We start from the raw sequence: 16,111 nt of genomic DNA on the forward strand, positions 1-16,111 counted from the left end.
TTTTACTTTTGGAGGTTTCAGATACTCAGGGTCAAAGACAATTCAAAGTATACTAAATGGAAAATTCTAAAAATATTATTCCTAAGTTTTAAATTATGTGCTGTTCTGAGTAGCCTGATGACATCTCAGGCTGTCCCACTCCCTCCAGCCAGGATGTAAATGGTCCCATTGCGCAGCATATCTACACTGTGTATGCTCTCCTGCCTGATAGTCACTATGCAGCCCTCTAGATGATCAGGGTGACTGTGGAGATATTACACTCACATAATTTTTATTACAGCATATTGTTATAGCTGCTCTATTATTCATTATTGTTATTAATCTCTTACCGTGCCTAATTATAAATTAAATTATATCATAGGTATGTATGTATAGAGAAAACCATAATATATGTACGGTTTGGTGCTATTTGTGGTTTCAAGCATTCATGGGGGTCTTGAAATTTATCCCCTGTGGATAAGTGGATACTCTTATTTTTTTTCCACTGTACTTTAAACATCCAAAAAGGAACATTCTCCCCCAGAAATTTAGAGGAAGACTTCTTCTGATTATTGCTAATAAAATGTCCTCTAAGCAATTTGAATCACTTGTCTTAAGTAATTAGAATATCTAGTCTTATACCATGATCAAAACTATCCTTGATTTAAAATTTCATGTTCTTACCCCTCTACCAGATTTACACTGTTGTGGGAGGAGTGGACTCTATCTTATTTCTTTCCTTATGCTTTTGTGATACTTATCTATAAATTGAAGATAATAATCCATACCTCAACACTACAGTGATTGTAGATTAATGTGAAAATACATTAAAAATGCTTAGAAAAATATTTATGCCACATTTCTAACAATGTTACTTTTAGAAGTAACAATAATAATATTCTATAATTATTATAAATGTCCTCTTTATAATTTATTTGACATATGAGGATTTTCACATATTTTAAATATGTTTTATGTTGCAATTATTGAACAGTATTCAGCTGTACCAGTATAGCACGATTTTCAACGCTAAACTGGATGTATGTCTGTGTGCTCTGTTGTGTCCAACTCTTTGCTGCCCCATGGACTGTAGACCACCAGGCTCCTCTGTCCATGGAATTTTCCAGGTAAGACTACTGGAGTGGAATGCTATTTCCTATTCCAGGGGATCTTCCCAATCCAGGGATTGAACTCATTTCTCTGGTGTCTCCTACAGTAGCAGGAGGATTCTTTACCACTGAGCCACATGGGAAACTGAAACTAGATGCACATATCATTTCAAATATTTTCTCACATCATTGGCCATCATGTTTTTATCATACCTGTTTTCCCCCCTTAGAATATATTGATTGAAATGGAATTATTGGGTCAAAATGTGATTACTTTAAGGCCTTCAATACATACTGACAAATTATCCTACAAAACACTAGTATCAATGCTATCAATGTATATTTTCAAGACTATCTTAAAATTCTGGCCTGTTATCTATTATCAGACATTGATTTAAGTATAAGGGCATCCTTGGAAGATAATTTAAAAAAAACAGGCACAGAATGTGTTCTTGTGTCCTTACAGAGTGTACCAACAGAGTTCTGGAAACTTTTTTGCTCTTAGGAGTTAGCAAAGCTCATATAGTTTTGAATGAGGTGAAATCCAATATATATTCAGAACCAGAGCATTCCAGTGACAGAACTACACTGACCATTCTTTTTTAATAGGAAAAGAAAATGAACTAAGGAAGAGCAGTAGTGACTCTCTATTGTGATGGCTCATTATGAGATACTTATATTGAACTGCTTTAATTATGTAAATGCATCTAGTGGATGAGTGTTAATAAACTTCTATTTAAATAAAATAAATCAAAACTCTGCCTCTTCCTAGTATATTATACTTTAATTAAATTTCTGGGCACAGCCAGTAACTATGAAGCTATACAGTCGGCAAAATTAATCACTGAGGAAAATCTGCGAGATACTAGTGTAACATAAAGCACATGGTAATTAGATAACAGATTAGAAGTTTCACAGATGTCATAAGAAGAGGACACTGTGGTTCTCCTTTTACCATTCCAGATAGATGTTATAAAGGGAATGCCAATTTTATGAAGGTCCCACAAGCACCTTTCATATTAAAGTCTTAAAGACTTTAATATGAAATTTTCCATTTTGGAAAAGTCATCTTCCTGTGACACATTATGCCTCTTTCTCTCTCTCTCTCCACCCTCTCACTCACACACACATACATACATACACTCTCTCTCTTCATGTTCCCAGATACACATGTAACCACAACTAAACAAAATATTCACCCCACAACCAAATGATGGGCACTGGACTAACCTTATAAAGTAGTGGCAATTTTCCTAATTTCAAGAGTGCAATCTGATTTGTGACATTTTTCATTTTTTTAATCCGCTTTAAGTCATCTGCATTTCCATAACTCACATCAATGACTTCAGCCTGAAAGAAAAGACAAAGAAAAATAAAGCCCTGTCAGGAGAATTAGGGCAATTTGTCCATTTAGTATAATAAATTCATAGTAATTTGAAATATTAAAGGAGAACTAATCTCTCTTATATGTCCCAATCATGACCTTTCTGGTTCTATCAGGGTACAACAATTCTTCTTTGAGAGGTCACTGGAGAAAAAGGTTTAGAGTCATATTTGTTTTTTACTCATGCTTCTGGAAAAGTTACAAATTCAGTTTATGTCTCTAAAAGACCATGAAGTTTGATATAGTCTACACTCATATTTCTGGAATTTGAATCAGAAAACTGCAAAAATCATTTCCTTAAGGTTCAAGAATAATCATGCCATTCTGAGATGTGAAAACAACTCAAAGATTCTCTATGTTATCCAAATTAAGTACAAAGTTCATGATGCCCAGTTGTTCAGGATGTGCACATAATCCAGCTGTGAATGAGAACCCTCCGGGTTATGTAGGATACAACCTGTACAGCCACACGTACTACTATGATATCCCAAACTTCAGAATATGCCCACAAACAACTATTTCTGTCACCTTTCCCATTAGCCCCCTAGAGTTATATTTTATATCAATATTTCTCATTTTTAAAGTCTCTTTCATTGACATATAACTTGTTGCCTTCCAAGAACATTTAATGGGAATCCACCGATGTGGTTATTTCCTTCCCCACTGGAAAAGTACTGCCCTGAGTGTTCGATTCAGATTTTACCTGTAGCCAAGATGATTCCTTTCAGCTTAACTTTCTGTAAATTCTAATTCAAATAAAGTTGTTATGCTTTCCATATTGTGCTGCACTCACTATGCCAGCAAATTTGGAAAACTCAGCAGTGGCCACAGGACTGGAAAAGGTCAGTTTTCATTCCAATCCCAAAGAAGTTCAGTTCAGTTCAGTCACTCAATCATGTCTGACTCTTTGCAACCCCATGAATCGCAGCACACCAGGCCTCCCTGTCCATCACCAACTCCCGGAATTCACTGACTCACATCCATCGAGTCAGTGATGCCATCCAGCCATCTCATCCTCTGTCGTCCCCTTCTCCTCCTGCCCCCAATCCCTCCCAGCATCAGAGTCTTTTCCAGTAAGTCAACTCTTCTCATGAGGTGGCCAAAGAACTGGAGTTACAGCTTTAGCATCATTTCTTCCAAAGAAATCCCAGGGCTGATCTTCTTCAGAAAAGACAGGTTGGATCTCCTTGCAGTCCAAGGGACTCTCAAAAGTCTTCTCCAACACCATAGTTCAAAACCATCAATTCTTCGGTGCTCAGCTTTTTCAGAATCCAACTCTCACATCCATACATGACCACTGGAAAAACCATAGCCTCGACTAGACGGACCTTTGTTGGCAAAGTAATGTCTCTGCTTTTCAATATGCTATCTAGGTTGGTCATAGCTTTTCTTCCAAGGAGTAAGCGTCTTTTAATTTCATGGCTGCAGTCACCATCTGCAGTGATTTTGGAGCCCAGAAAAATAAAGTCTGACATTGTTTCTACTGTTTCCCCATCTATTTCCCATGAAGTGATGGGACCAGATGCCATGATCGTTTTCTGAATGTTGAGCTTTAAGCCAACTTTTTCACTCTCCCCTTTCACTTTCATCAAGAGGCTTTTTAGTTCCTCTTCACCTTCTGCCATAGGGTGGTGTCATCTGCATATCTGAGGTTATTGATATTTCTCCCAGCAGTTTTGATTCCAGCTTGTGCTTCTTCCAGCTCAGCATTTCTCATGATGTACTCTGCATAGAAGTTAAATAAGCAGGGTGACAATATACAGCCTTGATGTACTCATTTTCCTATTTGGAACCAGTCTGTTGTTCCATGTCCAGTTCTAACTGTTGCTTCCTGAACTGCATATAGGTTTCTCAAGAGGCAGGTCAGGTGGTCTGGTATTCCCATCTTTTTCAGAATTTTCCACAGTTTATTGTGATCCACACAGTCAATGGCCTTGGCATAGTCAATAAAGCAGAAATAGATGTCCTTCTGGAACTCTCTTGCTTTTTTCATGTTCCAGTGGATGTTGGCAATTTGATCTCTAGTTTCTCTGCCTTTTCTAAAACCAACTTGAACATCTGGAAGTTCACGGTTCACGTATTGCTGAAGCCTGGCTTGGAGAATTTTGAGCATTACTTTACTAGCATGTGAGATGAGTGCAATTGTGAGGTAGTTTGAGCATTCTTTGTCATTGCCTTTCTTTGGGATTGGTATGAAAACTGACCTTTTCCAGTCCTATGGCCACTGCTGAGTTTTCCAAATTTGCTGGCATATTGAGTGCAGCACTTTCACACTACTGCACAATTGCACTCATCTCACACGCTAGTAAAGTAATGCTCAAAATTCTCGAAGCCAGGTTTCAACAGAACGTGAATCAAGAACTTCCAGAGGTTCAAGCTGGATTTAGAAAAGTTAGAGATCAAATTGCCATCATCCATTGGATCATCGAAAAAGCAAGAGATTCCAGAAAAATATCTACCTCTGCTTTATTGACTATGCCAAATCTTTTGACTGTGTAGATCACCACAAACCTTGGAAAATTCTTAAAGAGATGGGAATACCAGAACACCTTACCTGCCTGCTGAGAAATCTGTATGTGGGTCAAGAGGCAGCAGTTAGAACTGGACATGGAACAACAAACTGGTTCCAAATTGGGAAAAGAGTACATCAAGGCTATACATCGTCACCTTGCTTATTTAACTTAAATGCATATTACATCATGCGAAATGCTGGCCTGGATGAAGCACAAGATGGGATCAAGATTGCCAGGAGAAATATCAATAACCTCAGATATGCAGATGACACCATCCTTACAGCAGAAAGCAAAGAGGAACTGAAGAGCCTCTTGATGATAATGAAAGAGGAGAGTGAAAAAGCTGACTTAAAACTCAACATTCAGAAAACTAAGGTTACAGCATCCTGTCCCATCACTTCATGGCAAATAGATGGGGAAACAATGGAAATAGTGGCAGGATTTATATTCTTGGACTCCAAAATCACTGCAGGTGGTGACTGCTACCATTAAATAAAAGACACTTGCTCCTTGAAGAGCTCTTTGAAAAAGCTATGATCAACCTAGACAGCGTATTAAAAAGCAGAGATGTTACTTTGCTGACAAAGGTCTGTCGAGTCAAAGCTACAGTTTTTCCAATAATCATGTATGAATGTGAGAATTGGATCATAAAGAAAGCTGAGTGCTGTAGAACTGATGCTTATGAACTGTGGTTTTGGAGAAGACTCTTGAGAGTCCCTTGGACTGCAAGGAGATCCAACGAGTCCATCCTAAAGGAAATTAGTCCTGGGTGTTCATTGGAAAGACTGGTGTTGAAGTTAAAACTCCAATACTTTGGCCACCTGTTGTGAAGAACTGACTCATCGGAAAAGACCTTGATACTGGGAAAGATTGAAAGCAGGAGGAGAAGGGCACAGCAGAGGATGAGATGGTTGGATGATGTCACTGATTCAATGGATATGAGTTTGAGCAAGCTCTGGGAGTTGGTGATGGACAAGGTGATCTGATGTGCTGCAGTTCATGGGGTCTCAAAAATTTGGGCATGACTGAGCTACCAAACTGAACTGATATTTTCCAATGATTAAATTATAATACAAAAGTTGCTGCTTCAAAATATAGCATATCTATGTCGAGGTCTTAATTAACAAAAATTAGTTGTGATAAATAATGAAAGAATGGAGATGAAGAATTTAGATGTCTAACTTCCCATCCTTCTCATCTGGTGCTAACATATTCAGTCAGTTGTATACAAAGTCCCTCCACAGAAGGCTCATTTGAAGAATATGCCTACACCAACAAGAGATGGGTAAATCTATTTAAGGAAACATCTGTGGCATGAAATATTTCCTTTGCCATTACATTCATTAGCACCTGTAGAAAAATTTACGAATATTTTAAAATCCATTTCAAATATTAGCTACTTGATGAAGTGTAGCTCTCTGATAGCCAATTTTATGTGAACTTATCTACTTTTGATCCCCATAGTGATTTATTTCTTCCTCTTTTAAGACTTGTATCTTTATACATACATATGTCTAATAGTTTCAATATCAATTACAGTGTGATTTCCTCAGTAAAGGGCCCATCACACACCTATTTTCATCCAGGTGTCCAACATACACTATCAGCCTATCTATCTTGAATTGAAGTAATTACAGTATCTCCTAAAAGTTAAGTTATGGTACTTTCAAATATAATTGCCAAGAAAATTTAATTGTTAAAATTACTTCTGTTACAGTGGTTCTTGATCATAATTTTGCTCCTAATAAAATGTCTTATTAACTTGACTTTTTAGTTTGATGATACCATTACCATATAAACAATTATTGATTCACAATTTTAAAGCAAAATTAAATGATCACATAACATTAATGATTACAATGCAAAAATGAGAATTCATTTTTCCATTTCAACTTTGCAAGCTCTCTACTAATTTTGATTCACTGATAGCAGATTTAAACAGGGATTATTCAATTGGTTATATTAATGAATATATTTTCATATTTAGAAGTTGGGGGGTGGACTATACTGGTCTGAGATAGTGTAGCCAGACTATAACTTTGATTTTGTACATACCATAAAGCTAGTAAAATACAAGTCTGAAAAAGGCATTTATGTTATTAGAAAGTAGCAATAGCTGCATAAACAACAGTGATTTCAATTAAAGAAATCTTCAGCTCATCTTCTATAAATAGTACATATAATATCAATGATTAAGCACTTTAACATATATGAGCGTTTTTCCCCCACAAAAATATTCCCCAGCACAGGCATCATTTTAATAATTTATGTGGCTTATGTACTTTGAGGCTATGCATTAAAAGCCAATAATTAAAGAAGTCTCAATGCTCTGACAACCTGACAGGTGATAATATAAATTACCTATTGCTGTTACTGGATGCTTCTGAACCAGGTCCTTTCTGAAAGTCTTTCCTATTTACCTCCAAATCACAGCTGCAAGAAAGCACTGAATTTTTCTCAGACAAATCTATATGCAGCAATATGATACAATGCCAAGCCATTTTTTCCCAACAATTCTTGTTGCTACAGTGAACCTCTTCTTATTGTATGTATTCTGTCACACTAGAAAATTGTTCATTTACCCAGCTGGGGTACTAAGTTTACATTCAAACACCAGGATTAAATCACCTCTGAGTAGTCTTTGGGAAATGCCAAGTGAATAGGAACCTAGGTGCTTGTTGAACTATTCACTTTACATGCATCAGTTTTCCCCTGATGCATAGGAAAGTGTAAATCAGAGTTGCAAAATAAGACAGAAATATCTGTTTTTTTAAACCAGAAAGAAATGTTAAAAAGTCTACACATTAACTTTTATTTAAATTTTATATGTTAATTTTTGAACAAAGAAATTTAAAAAAACAATTGAAATAGAAAAATATATATATATTGTTAAAAAAGAAAAAAGTATTAGAATTAAAATAGTAGTGGGTCACATAAAAAAACAGCTAAAAGGATAGAACAATTTAGAAATGAATATTAAGATACAATTATCTTCCATTCATTGTAAAATATGCAATTAGAAGATAATGAGCAATGCTTAAAATAATGAGAAATGCCTAAAAATCAAAACATTAAAAAGTGACATTCTATAACATAAAATGTTGTATGGAAAATGGGAAGATTATTCTGAGAGGAAGCAACAGAAGAGAATGAACAAGAGAAATGCATAGAATTGGTATAGTCTGTAATCAACTGAATAAAATAAACAGAACAACAGAAAGCAGCAAGGTCAGAGAAGTGTGTCTGGGGTGCGCCACCTGCTGAGGCCTGGGCTCCACTTTGAGGAACAATCCAGTGCCATGTTTCTCTTTCTACCTGTGGTGGCAAAATTTATTCATGCTTATGAAATTATGTATGCCTTGAATTTTTCAGAATTGACATTTTCAACCAAATCAATCACTTTGAATCCTCCTAGTTATACTCTGAGAGATTCTGAATGTACAGAATGTTTGAAAAGCCTGCTTTAACTAAAACAGTAATTTTCTACTCAAAGTCAGAAATGGTAAACCCAAGCAGTTCTCATCCTGACAAAATACAGGGTTATCAGAAGTACTATTCATCTAAATACAAGATTTACTTTAGAAATTTACTACTATCTTACATAATCTAGCTTTTGCATATTCTTCGAATTAAAGTGCTTATGCTTATTAAAAACATAAAATCAAAATCATCTTCCCTGTTTACTGTTATCCTTTCTAAAACAAAAAATAGCTAGTAAAAAAAATACACTAGTAAAGTAATGCTCAAAATTCTTCAAGCCAGGTTTTAACAGTACGTGAACTGTGAACTTCCAGATGTTCAAGCTGGATTTAGACAAGGCAGAACAATCAGAGATCAAATTGCCAATTTCCATTGGATCATGGAAAAAGCAAGAGAGTTCCAGAAAAACATCTACTTCTGCTTTACTGACTATGCCAAAGCCTTTCACTGTGGATCACCACAACTGTAGAAAATTCTTAAAGAGATGGGAACACCAGACCACAAGACCTGCCTCTTTAGAAATCTGTATGCAGGTAAGAAGCAACAGTTAGAACTGGACATGGAACAACAGACTGGTTCCAAATTGGGAAAGGAGTACGTCAAGGCTGTATATTGTTACCCTGCTTATTTAACTTATATGCAGAGTACATCATGAGAAATGCTGGGCTGGAGGAAGCACAAGCTGGAATCAAGATTGCCAGGAGAAATATCAATAACCTCAGATATGCAGATGACACCACCCATATGGCAGAAAGCTCAGAATTAAAGAGCCTCTTGGTGAAAGTGAAAGAGGAGAGTGAAAAAGTTGGCTTAAAGCTCAACATTCAGAAAACTAAGATCATGGCATCTGGCTCCATCACTTCATGGCAAATAGATGGGGAGACAGTGGAAACAGTGACAGATGTTATTTTTGGGGGCTCCAAATCACTGCAGATGGTGACTACAGCCATGAAACTTAAGGATGCTTACTCCTTGGAAGGAAAGTTATCACCAACCTAGACAACATATTAAAAAGCAGAGACTTTACTTTGCCAACAAAGGCCTGCCTAGTCAAAGCTATGGTTTTTCCAGTAGTCATGTATGGATGTGAGAGTTAGACTATACAGAAAGTTGAGTGCTGAAGAATTGATGCTTTTGTACTGTGGTGTTGGAGAAGACTCTTGAGAGTCCCTTGGACTGCAAGGAGATCCAACCAGTCCATCCTAAAGGAGATCATTCCTCAATATTCATTGGAAGGCCTGATGTTGAAGCTGAAACTCGAATACTTTGGTCACCTGATGCGAAGAACTGACTCATTTGAAAAGACCCTGATGCTGGGAAAGACTGAAGGCAAAAGGAGAATGGGATGACAGAGGATGAGATGGTTGGATGGCATCACCGACTCAATGGACATGAGTCTGAGTAAACTCTGAGAGCTGTCAATGGACAAAGAGGCCTGGCGTGCTGCAGACCATGGGGTCGCAGAGTAGGATACAACTGAGTGACTGAACTCAACTGAATAATGAAGAGTTCAGAATTCGAAGATTGTTAACATTTTATTAGCTCTCCTTTTTCAAGCAAACTAAAGGGTTTTCCATCATAGATCTTATTCTGAAAATCACATTTAAAACATGAAATCCAATGCTGCTTCCTCCCACCCTTGTGGCGTGGCAGACATCACTAATCAATCATCACCCTTTCAAATGCCTCTAAATATTATTCTAGCTAATAGAGACCAATTAAGACGGGGTTGGAATCAGCATGCAGCTATATAAATATTTAGTTTTTAATATGAACTAGGTCTTAATAATTTAAATAACATGTATTTAAAATATTTACTAGTTTGGATAGCTGTAGACCTAATCAGTTAAAATGGACTCCCAACCAATAAGAAGAGACACCAGCTTGTGTGCTAAACTAACACATTCAGCATGAAGCCTGGAACACATAATCCATTCGTCTGATATATAATGCATATCTACCTAAAGGAGCACAAGCTGGAATCAAGATTGCTGGGAGAAATATCAAGAACCTCAGGTATGCAGATGATACCACTCTTATGGCAAAAAGCGAAGAAGAACTACAGAACCTCTTGATGAAAGTGAAAGAGCAGAGTGAAAATGTTGGCTTAAAACTCAACATTCAGAAAACTAAGATCATAGCATCCAGTCCCATCACTTCATGGCAAATAGATGGGGAAACAATGGAAACATTGAGAGACTTCATTTTGGGGGGCTCCCAAATCACTGCAGATGGTGACTGCAGTCATGAAATTAAAAGATGCTTGTTACTTGGAAGAAAAGCTATGACTAACCTAGATAGCATATTAAAAAGCAGAGACATTATTTTGGCAACAAAGGTCCATCTAGCCAAACTATGGTTTTTCCAGTAGTTATGTATAAATGTGAGAGTTGGTCTATAAAGTAAGCTGAGCTCCGGAGAATCAATGCTTTTGAACTGTGGTGTTGGAGAAGTCTCTTGAGAGTCCCTTGGACTGTAAGGAGATTCAACCAGTCCATCCTAAAGAAAATGAGTCCTGAATATTCATTGGAAGGACTGATGTTGAAGCTGAAACTCCAATCCTTTGGCCACCTGATGTGAAGAGTCGACTCATTTGAAAAGACCCTGATGCTGGGAAAGATCAAAGGCAGGAGGAGAAGGGGACAACAGAGGATGAGATGGTTGAATGGCATCACCAACTCAATGGACATGAGTTTGAGTAAGCTCCAGGATTTGGTGATGGAAGCCTGGGAAGCCTGTCGTGTTGCAGTACATGGGTTCACAAAGTCAGACACGACTGAGTGACTGAACTGATGTAAAGGAGAGAAAATTAAGTTAAAGTAACATGGAAATTTAACTCAAGTAAAACAATATTCTGTTAGGATTACATTTCCGTATTTAAGTTGATAGTCTTCATAGTCAACAAGCAAAATAATGTAAATTTGGGTAAGAATGTATACTAGATTTATTGTTCAGTGTCTCAGTCATATCCGACAGGACTGTAGCGCACCAGGCTTCCCTGTCCTTCACTATCCCCTAGAGTTTACTCAAACATATGTCCATTGAGTCAGCAGCAACAGCACATTTAACCATGGAGATTATCTGTTGCTTTCAGTATCTTCAGAACATTCATGTTTAGTAGAGAGTTCTGCCCACTATATATATGAGGAAACAAGAGTCTAAAATATTTAGGTAATACGCTAAAGTTAATAGCAGATTGGCACCATGAACTTGTATAATTGCTTACCTAACTGCTAGTTTTGGAGAAGGCAATGGCACCCCACTCCAGTACTTTTGCCTGGAAAGTCCCATGGATGGAGGAGCCTGGTCGGCTGCTGTCCATGAGGTCTCTGGGAGTCGGATACGACTGAGCGATTTCACTTTCACTTTTCACTTTCATGCATTGGAGAAGGAAATGGCAACCCACTCCAGTGTTCTTGCTTGGAGAATCACAGGGACAGGGGAGCCTGGTGGGCTGCTGTCTATGGGGTCACACAGAGTTGGACACAACTGAAGTGACTTAGTAGTAGTAGTAGTAACTGCCAGTTTCCCCTATTAGACTGTCAGTTACATGTGGACAGTGTCCAAAGATTCTTATATATCATTTTGCCCCTGTGATCGGCGTAAAAAGGCACTCAGTATGTAGCCAGCAGGCTAAATTCTATATTAGTTTATGTTCCAGTATCAAAATAAAATATAATGAAAAACAGATTAGTAAGCAAAGGGTACTTTATTTAATAAATGATACTCAATATCTTAAAGTAAGAGTATTGAAAGAGTTGAAAATTCATTCAAGAGAATTCCTTCTGGAGACCATTTTTGAGATAGAATTCTGCTTCCTTTAGAATTATTTATATTAGTGTACTGAAATAGTGCATAAATCTAAGGCTTGACCTTAACACAGATCTCTCTAGTTCTGAAAAGACTAAATTTGCAGCATCCAATGAAATAAGGTAAACCTTATTTGTAAACCGTTTACTGGCATTTTATGGAAATTAAACTATAAATTAAATCTGCAAAGAAAGTTACTTTATCACAACATTATAAGTGGTATGCTTAAAATCATATTCAGTTCAGTTCAGTCTCTCAGTCGTGTCCGACTCTTTGAAGCCCCATGAACCACAGCACGCCAGAACTCCCTGTCCATCACCAACTCTGAGTCCACCCAAACCCATGTCCATTGAGTTGGTGATGCCATCCAACCATCTCATCCTCTGTCATCCCCTTCTACTCCTGCCCTCAATGTTTCCCAGCATCAGGGTCTTTTCAAATGAGTCGACTCTTCGCATCCGGTGGCCAAAGTATTGGAGTTTCAGCTTCAACATCAGTCCTTCCAATGAACACCCAGGACTGATCTCCTTTAGGATGGATCTTCTTGCAGTCCAAGGGATTCCCAAGAGTCTTCTCCAACACCACAGTTCAAAAGCATCAATTCTTCGGTGCTCAGCTTTCTTTATAGTCCAACTCTCACATCCATACATGACCACTGGAAAAAGCATAGCCTTGACTAGACAGACCTTTGTTGACAAAGTAATGTCTCTGCTTTTTAATATGCTGTCTAGGTTGGTCATAACTTTCCTTCCAAGGAGTAAGTGTCTTTTAATATCATAGCTGCAATCACCGTTTGCAGTGATTTTGAAGCCCAGAAAAATAAAATCAGTTACTCTTTACCCATCTATTTGCCATGAAGTGATGGGACCGGATGTCATGATCTTAGTTTTCTGAATGTTGAGCTTTAAGCCAACTTTTTCACTCTCCTCTTTCACTTTCATCAAGAGGCTCTTTAGTTCTTCACTTTCTGCCATAAGGGTGGTGTTATCTGCATCTCTGAGGTTCTTGATATTTCTCTCCGTAATCTTGATTCCAGCTTGTGCTTCTTCCAGCCCAGCGTTTCTCATGATGTACTCAGCATATAAGTTAAATAAGCATATTCATATTAAAACTAATAATTCTAACCTAGAATGTTCTATCATATAGTTATGGTGATGCAAAATCTTTAGAAATAACTGGTCAAATTAGCAATCTGTAGGCAAACACCTTCTGAGTCAAAACGCCACATTTCTTCTAATGAAGATGGAGAAAAATAGTCCAGTGTACTTTAACTGTTTAGGAAAAATCAGCTATCTTTGCTGTAAACTTTTATTTCATAAAGTAAGCTTTTGATGTTTCCTGGGAATAAGATGCAATCTCCCTAACAAATATTTAACTATGGATGCTATGTTATGATAGATCACTTCTTCATTTGTAAATGTTTCTATCTAAATTTTAAATCCAGGAATAATATATACCTTAAATATGTGAAAACTAACTACATGGATTAATTTGGGGAAAAAATCAGCCAATTATGAAATTCTTCTGCTAACTTCGTTACTTCACTGCTGCTAAGTCACTTCAGTTGTGTCCGACTCTGTGTGACCCCATAGACGGCAGCCCACCAGGCTCCCCCGTCCCTGGCATTCTCCAGGCAAGAACACTGGAGTGGGTTGCCATTTCCTTCTCCAATGTGTGAGAGTGAAAAGTGAAAGCGAAGTAGCTCAGTCGCGTCCAACTCTTCGCGACCGTATGGACCTCAGCCTACCAGGCTCCTCCGTCCATGGGATTTGCCAGGCAAGAGTATTGGGGTGGGGTGCCATCACCTTCTCCACATGAAATCAGAAACAGAAGATCATATTAAACCAAGGGATTTTCTACAGCGTTCAAAAAGTGAATCGCTTATATATAACTGTGTTCAAAACCATTCATTTCACACTGTTGTGCACTGTTGACCAAAAGATGGATTCCACAAGAGAAAAAAGAGGGGGGACAAATAAAATGCAAAATCCTTTTCAATATTGAAAAACTGCTCCAAGCTCACATTTCTGTTTGTGAGAGTATAGATTCATTTTCACACCCAGAAAAACAATATAATTTCAGTCTGTTCTGTTAGCTTTCTGATATTTTTATCTGTAACAAAAAGAATTCAGTGGTAAATGCATATAGCTTTTCCTTCTGCCATAACACTGTTGAGTTTGCCTTTGCTTGATAACATTAAAAATAAAAGAAGAAGACAAAGTTTTCCCAGCCATGAGAAAATAGACATCTGACTACAAGTTATCCAAGGATTCCATGCCAGTTATTATTTTCTCTCTTCAGATTTTTTGACAAAATATTCGATGTAGTTTTCAGATATCATGTGTTAATACACTAGGTCTTGATATTTTACAAAACAAAGACAAGGAACTCTCTTCAGTCCCAAATTGACATGATTTGTCATTCTGCATTCAAAAATGAAATATTTCTTTTATTAGAGCTTTCAGTTTTAAAAGAAAAAATATAGTCAGGGATTATATATATTTTACTATGTATTCATGCTTAAGGCATTTTCCTCCCTTACTAATATTTGTTTTGTTAAATAGAAGATAGGAAAATTATATTCACACAATATGTTAAAAATTTGTACTCCAAATTTTATGATGTATAGTTCTACTATTTTCTTAATTTCTCCCATTTGAAGGTGTCTCCTTTTATCAACTACTAATCACAGCAATAGGTAACATTTATTGAGTACTTCTAAGTAGCAGACCATTTATATGGTTTCTATCATTTCTTGCCCACAGCAATCACTTGAGGTAGTATAATTATTCCTCTTTTACAGATGAGGACCTTGAAGCTTAGAGAATTGAAGTAACCAAACAATGGGTATGCAGATAATATGGAAAGTTGCTAGTCTGGGCTAGTGAACTATGCTTTCTGAGGAATGGGATAGTGTTAAGTGTGTTGGTAACAATATTGCATGCACAGTAAATGAGTTGTTGAAAATGTTTCTTCATAGAATTGCATCACTTGGCTTTTCTTTCAAATGCAAAATAATGCTTAACAGAAAGAAAACTCAAAAATTCATAAAGCGTATCGGATTAAAAACAAATCCTTTATTCAAAATAAGAACATGGTAGACCCAATGTGACCAACTTTTATTAAATAAATATTAATTGTTCCCATTGTTTTTCTGTATCTGTATGGGGTTCACAAAGGACAAAAGAAACAATTGCATGTAAATTATATAAAGCCATATATACTATTTATGAAACTGACTAGACATTGTCAGCACTATCAGTGTCTTACCATTATGATGATATTACAGCTGATACTTCCCATTAATAAAAATATAAATCACTATTACTCCCTGAAACTAATCTCAGTTCAGTTAAGTTCAGTCACTCAGATGTGTCTGACTTTATGCAAACCTATGGAGGGAGCACACCAGGCTTCCCTGACCATCACCAACTCGTGGAGCTTACCCAAACTCATGTCCATCTTGTCGGTGATGCCATCCAACCATCTCATCCAATGTCGTCCCCTTCTCCTCCCACCTTCAGTCTTTCCCAGCATCAGGGTCTTTTCAAATGAGTTGGTTCTTCACATCAGGTGGCCAAAGTATTGCAGTTTCAGCTTTAGCATCAGCCCTTCCAATGAATATTGAAGACTGATCTCCTTTAGGATGGACTGATTGGATATCTTTGCAGTCCAAAGGACTCTCAAGAGTCTTCTCCAACACCACAGCTCAAAAGCATCAATTCTTCGGCACACAGCTGTCTCTATAGTCCAACTCTCATATCCATACATGACTACTGGAAAAACCATAGCTTTGACTAGACAGATCTTTGTTGGTAAAGTAATGTCTCTGCTTT

The 16,111-nt window shown here is 37.2% G+C and overlaps 1 protein-coding gene across 3 annotated transcripts in view; it reads right to left on the reverse strand.

Moving 5' to 3' along the window:
• The window catches only part of NAALADL2 (N-acetylated alpha-linked acidic dipeptidase like 2), a 1,154,148-nt gene that overhangs the window by 707,495 nt on the left and 430,542 nt on the right, over positions 1 to 16,111 (reverse strand). For all 3 annotated transcript variants that reach the window (XM_055569014.1, XM_055569015.1, XM_055569016.1), the window contains exon 4: positions 2,319 to 2,438. In XM_055569014.1, the coding sequence (XP_055424989.1) occupies positions 2,319 to 2,438 (120 nt within the window). The remainder of the gene's footprint in view (positions 1 to 2,318; positions 2,439 to 16,111) is intronic.

Source organism: Bubalus kerabau, chromosome 2, assembly GCF_029407905.1.
Source record: "Bubalus kerabau isolate K-KA32 ecotype Philippines breed swamp buffalo chromosome 2, PCC_UOA_SB_1v2, whole genome shotgun sequence".
Taxonomy (NCBI): Eukaryota; Metazoa; Chordata; class Mammalia; order Artiodactyla; family Bovidae; genus Bubalus; species Bubalus kerabau.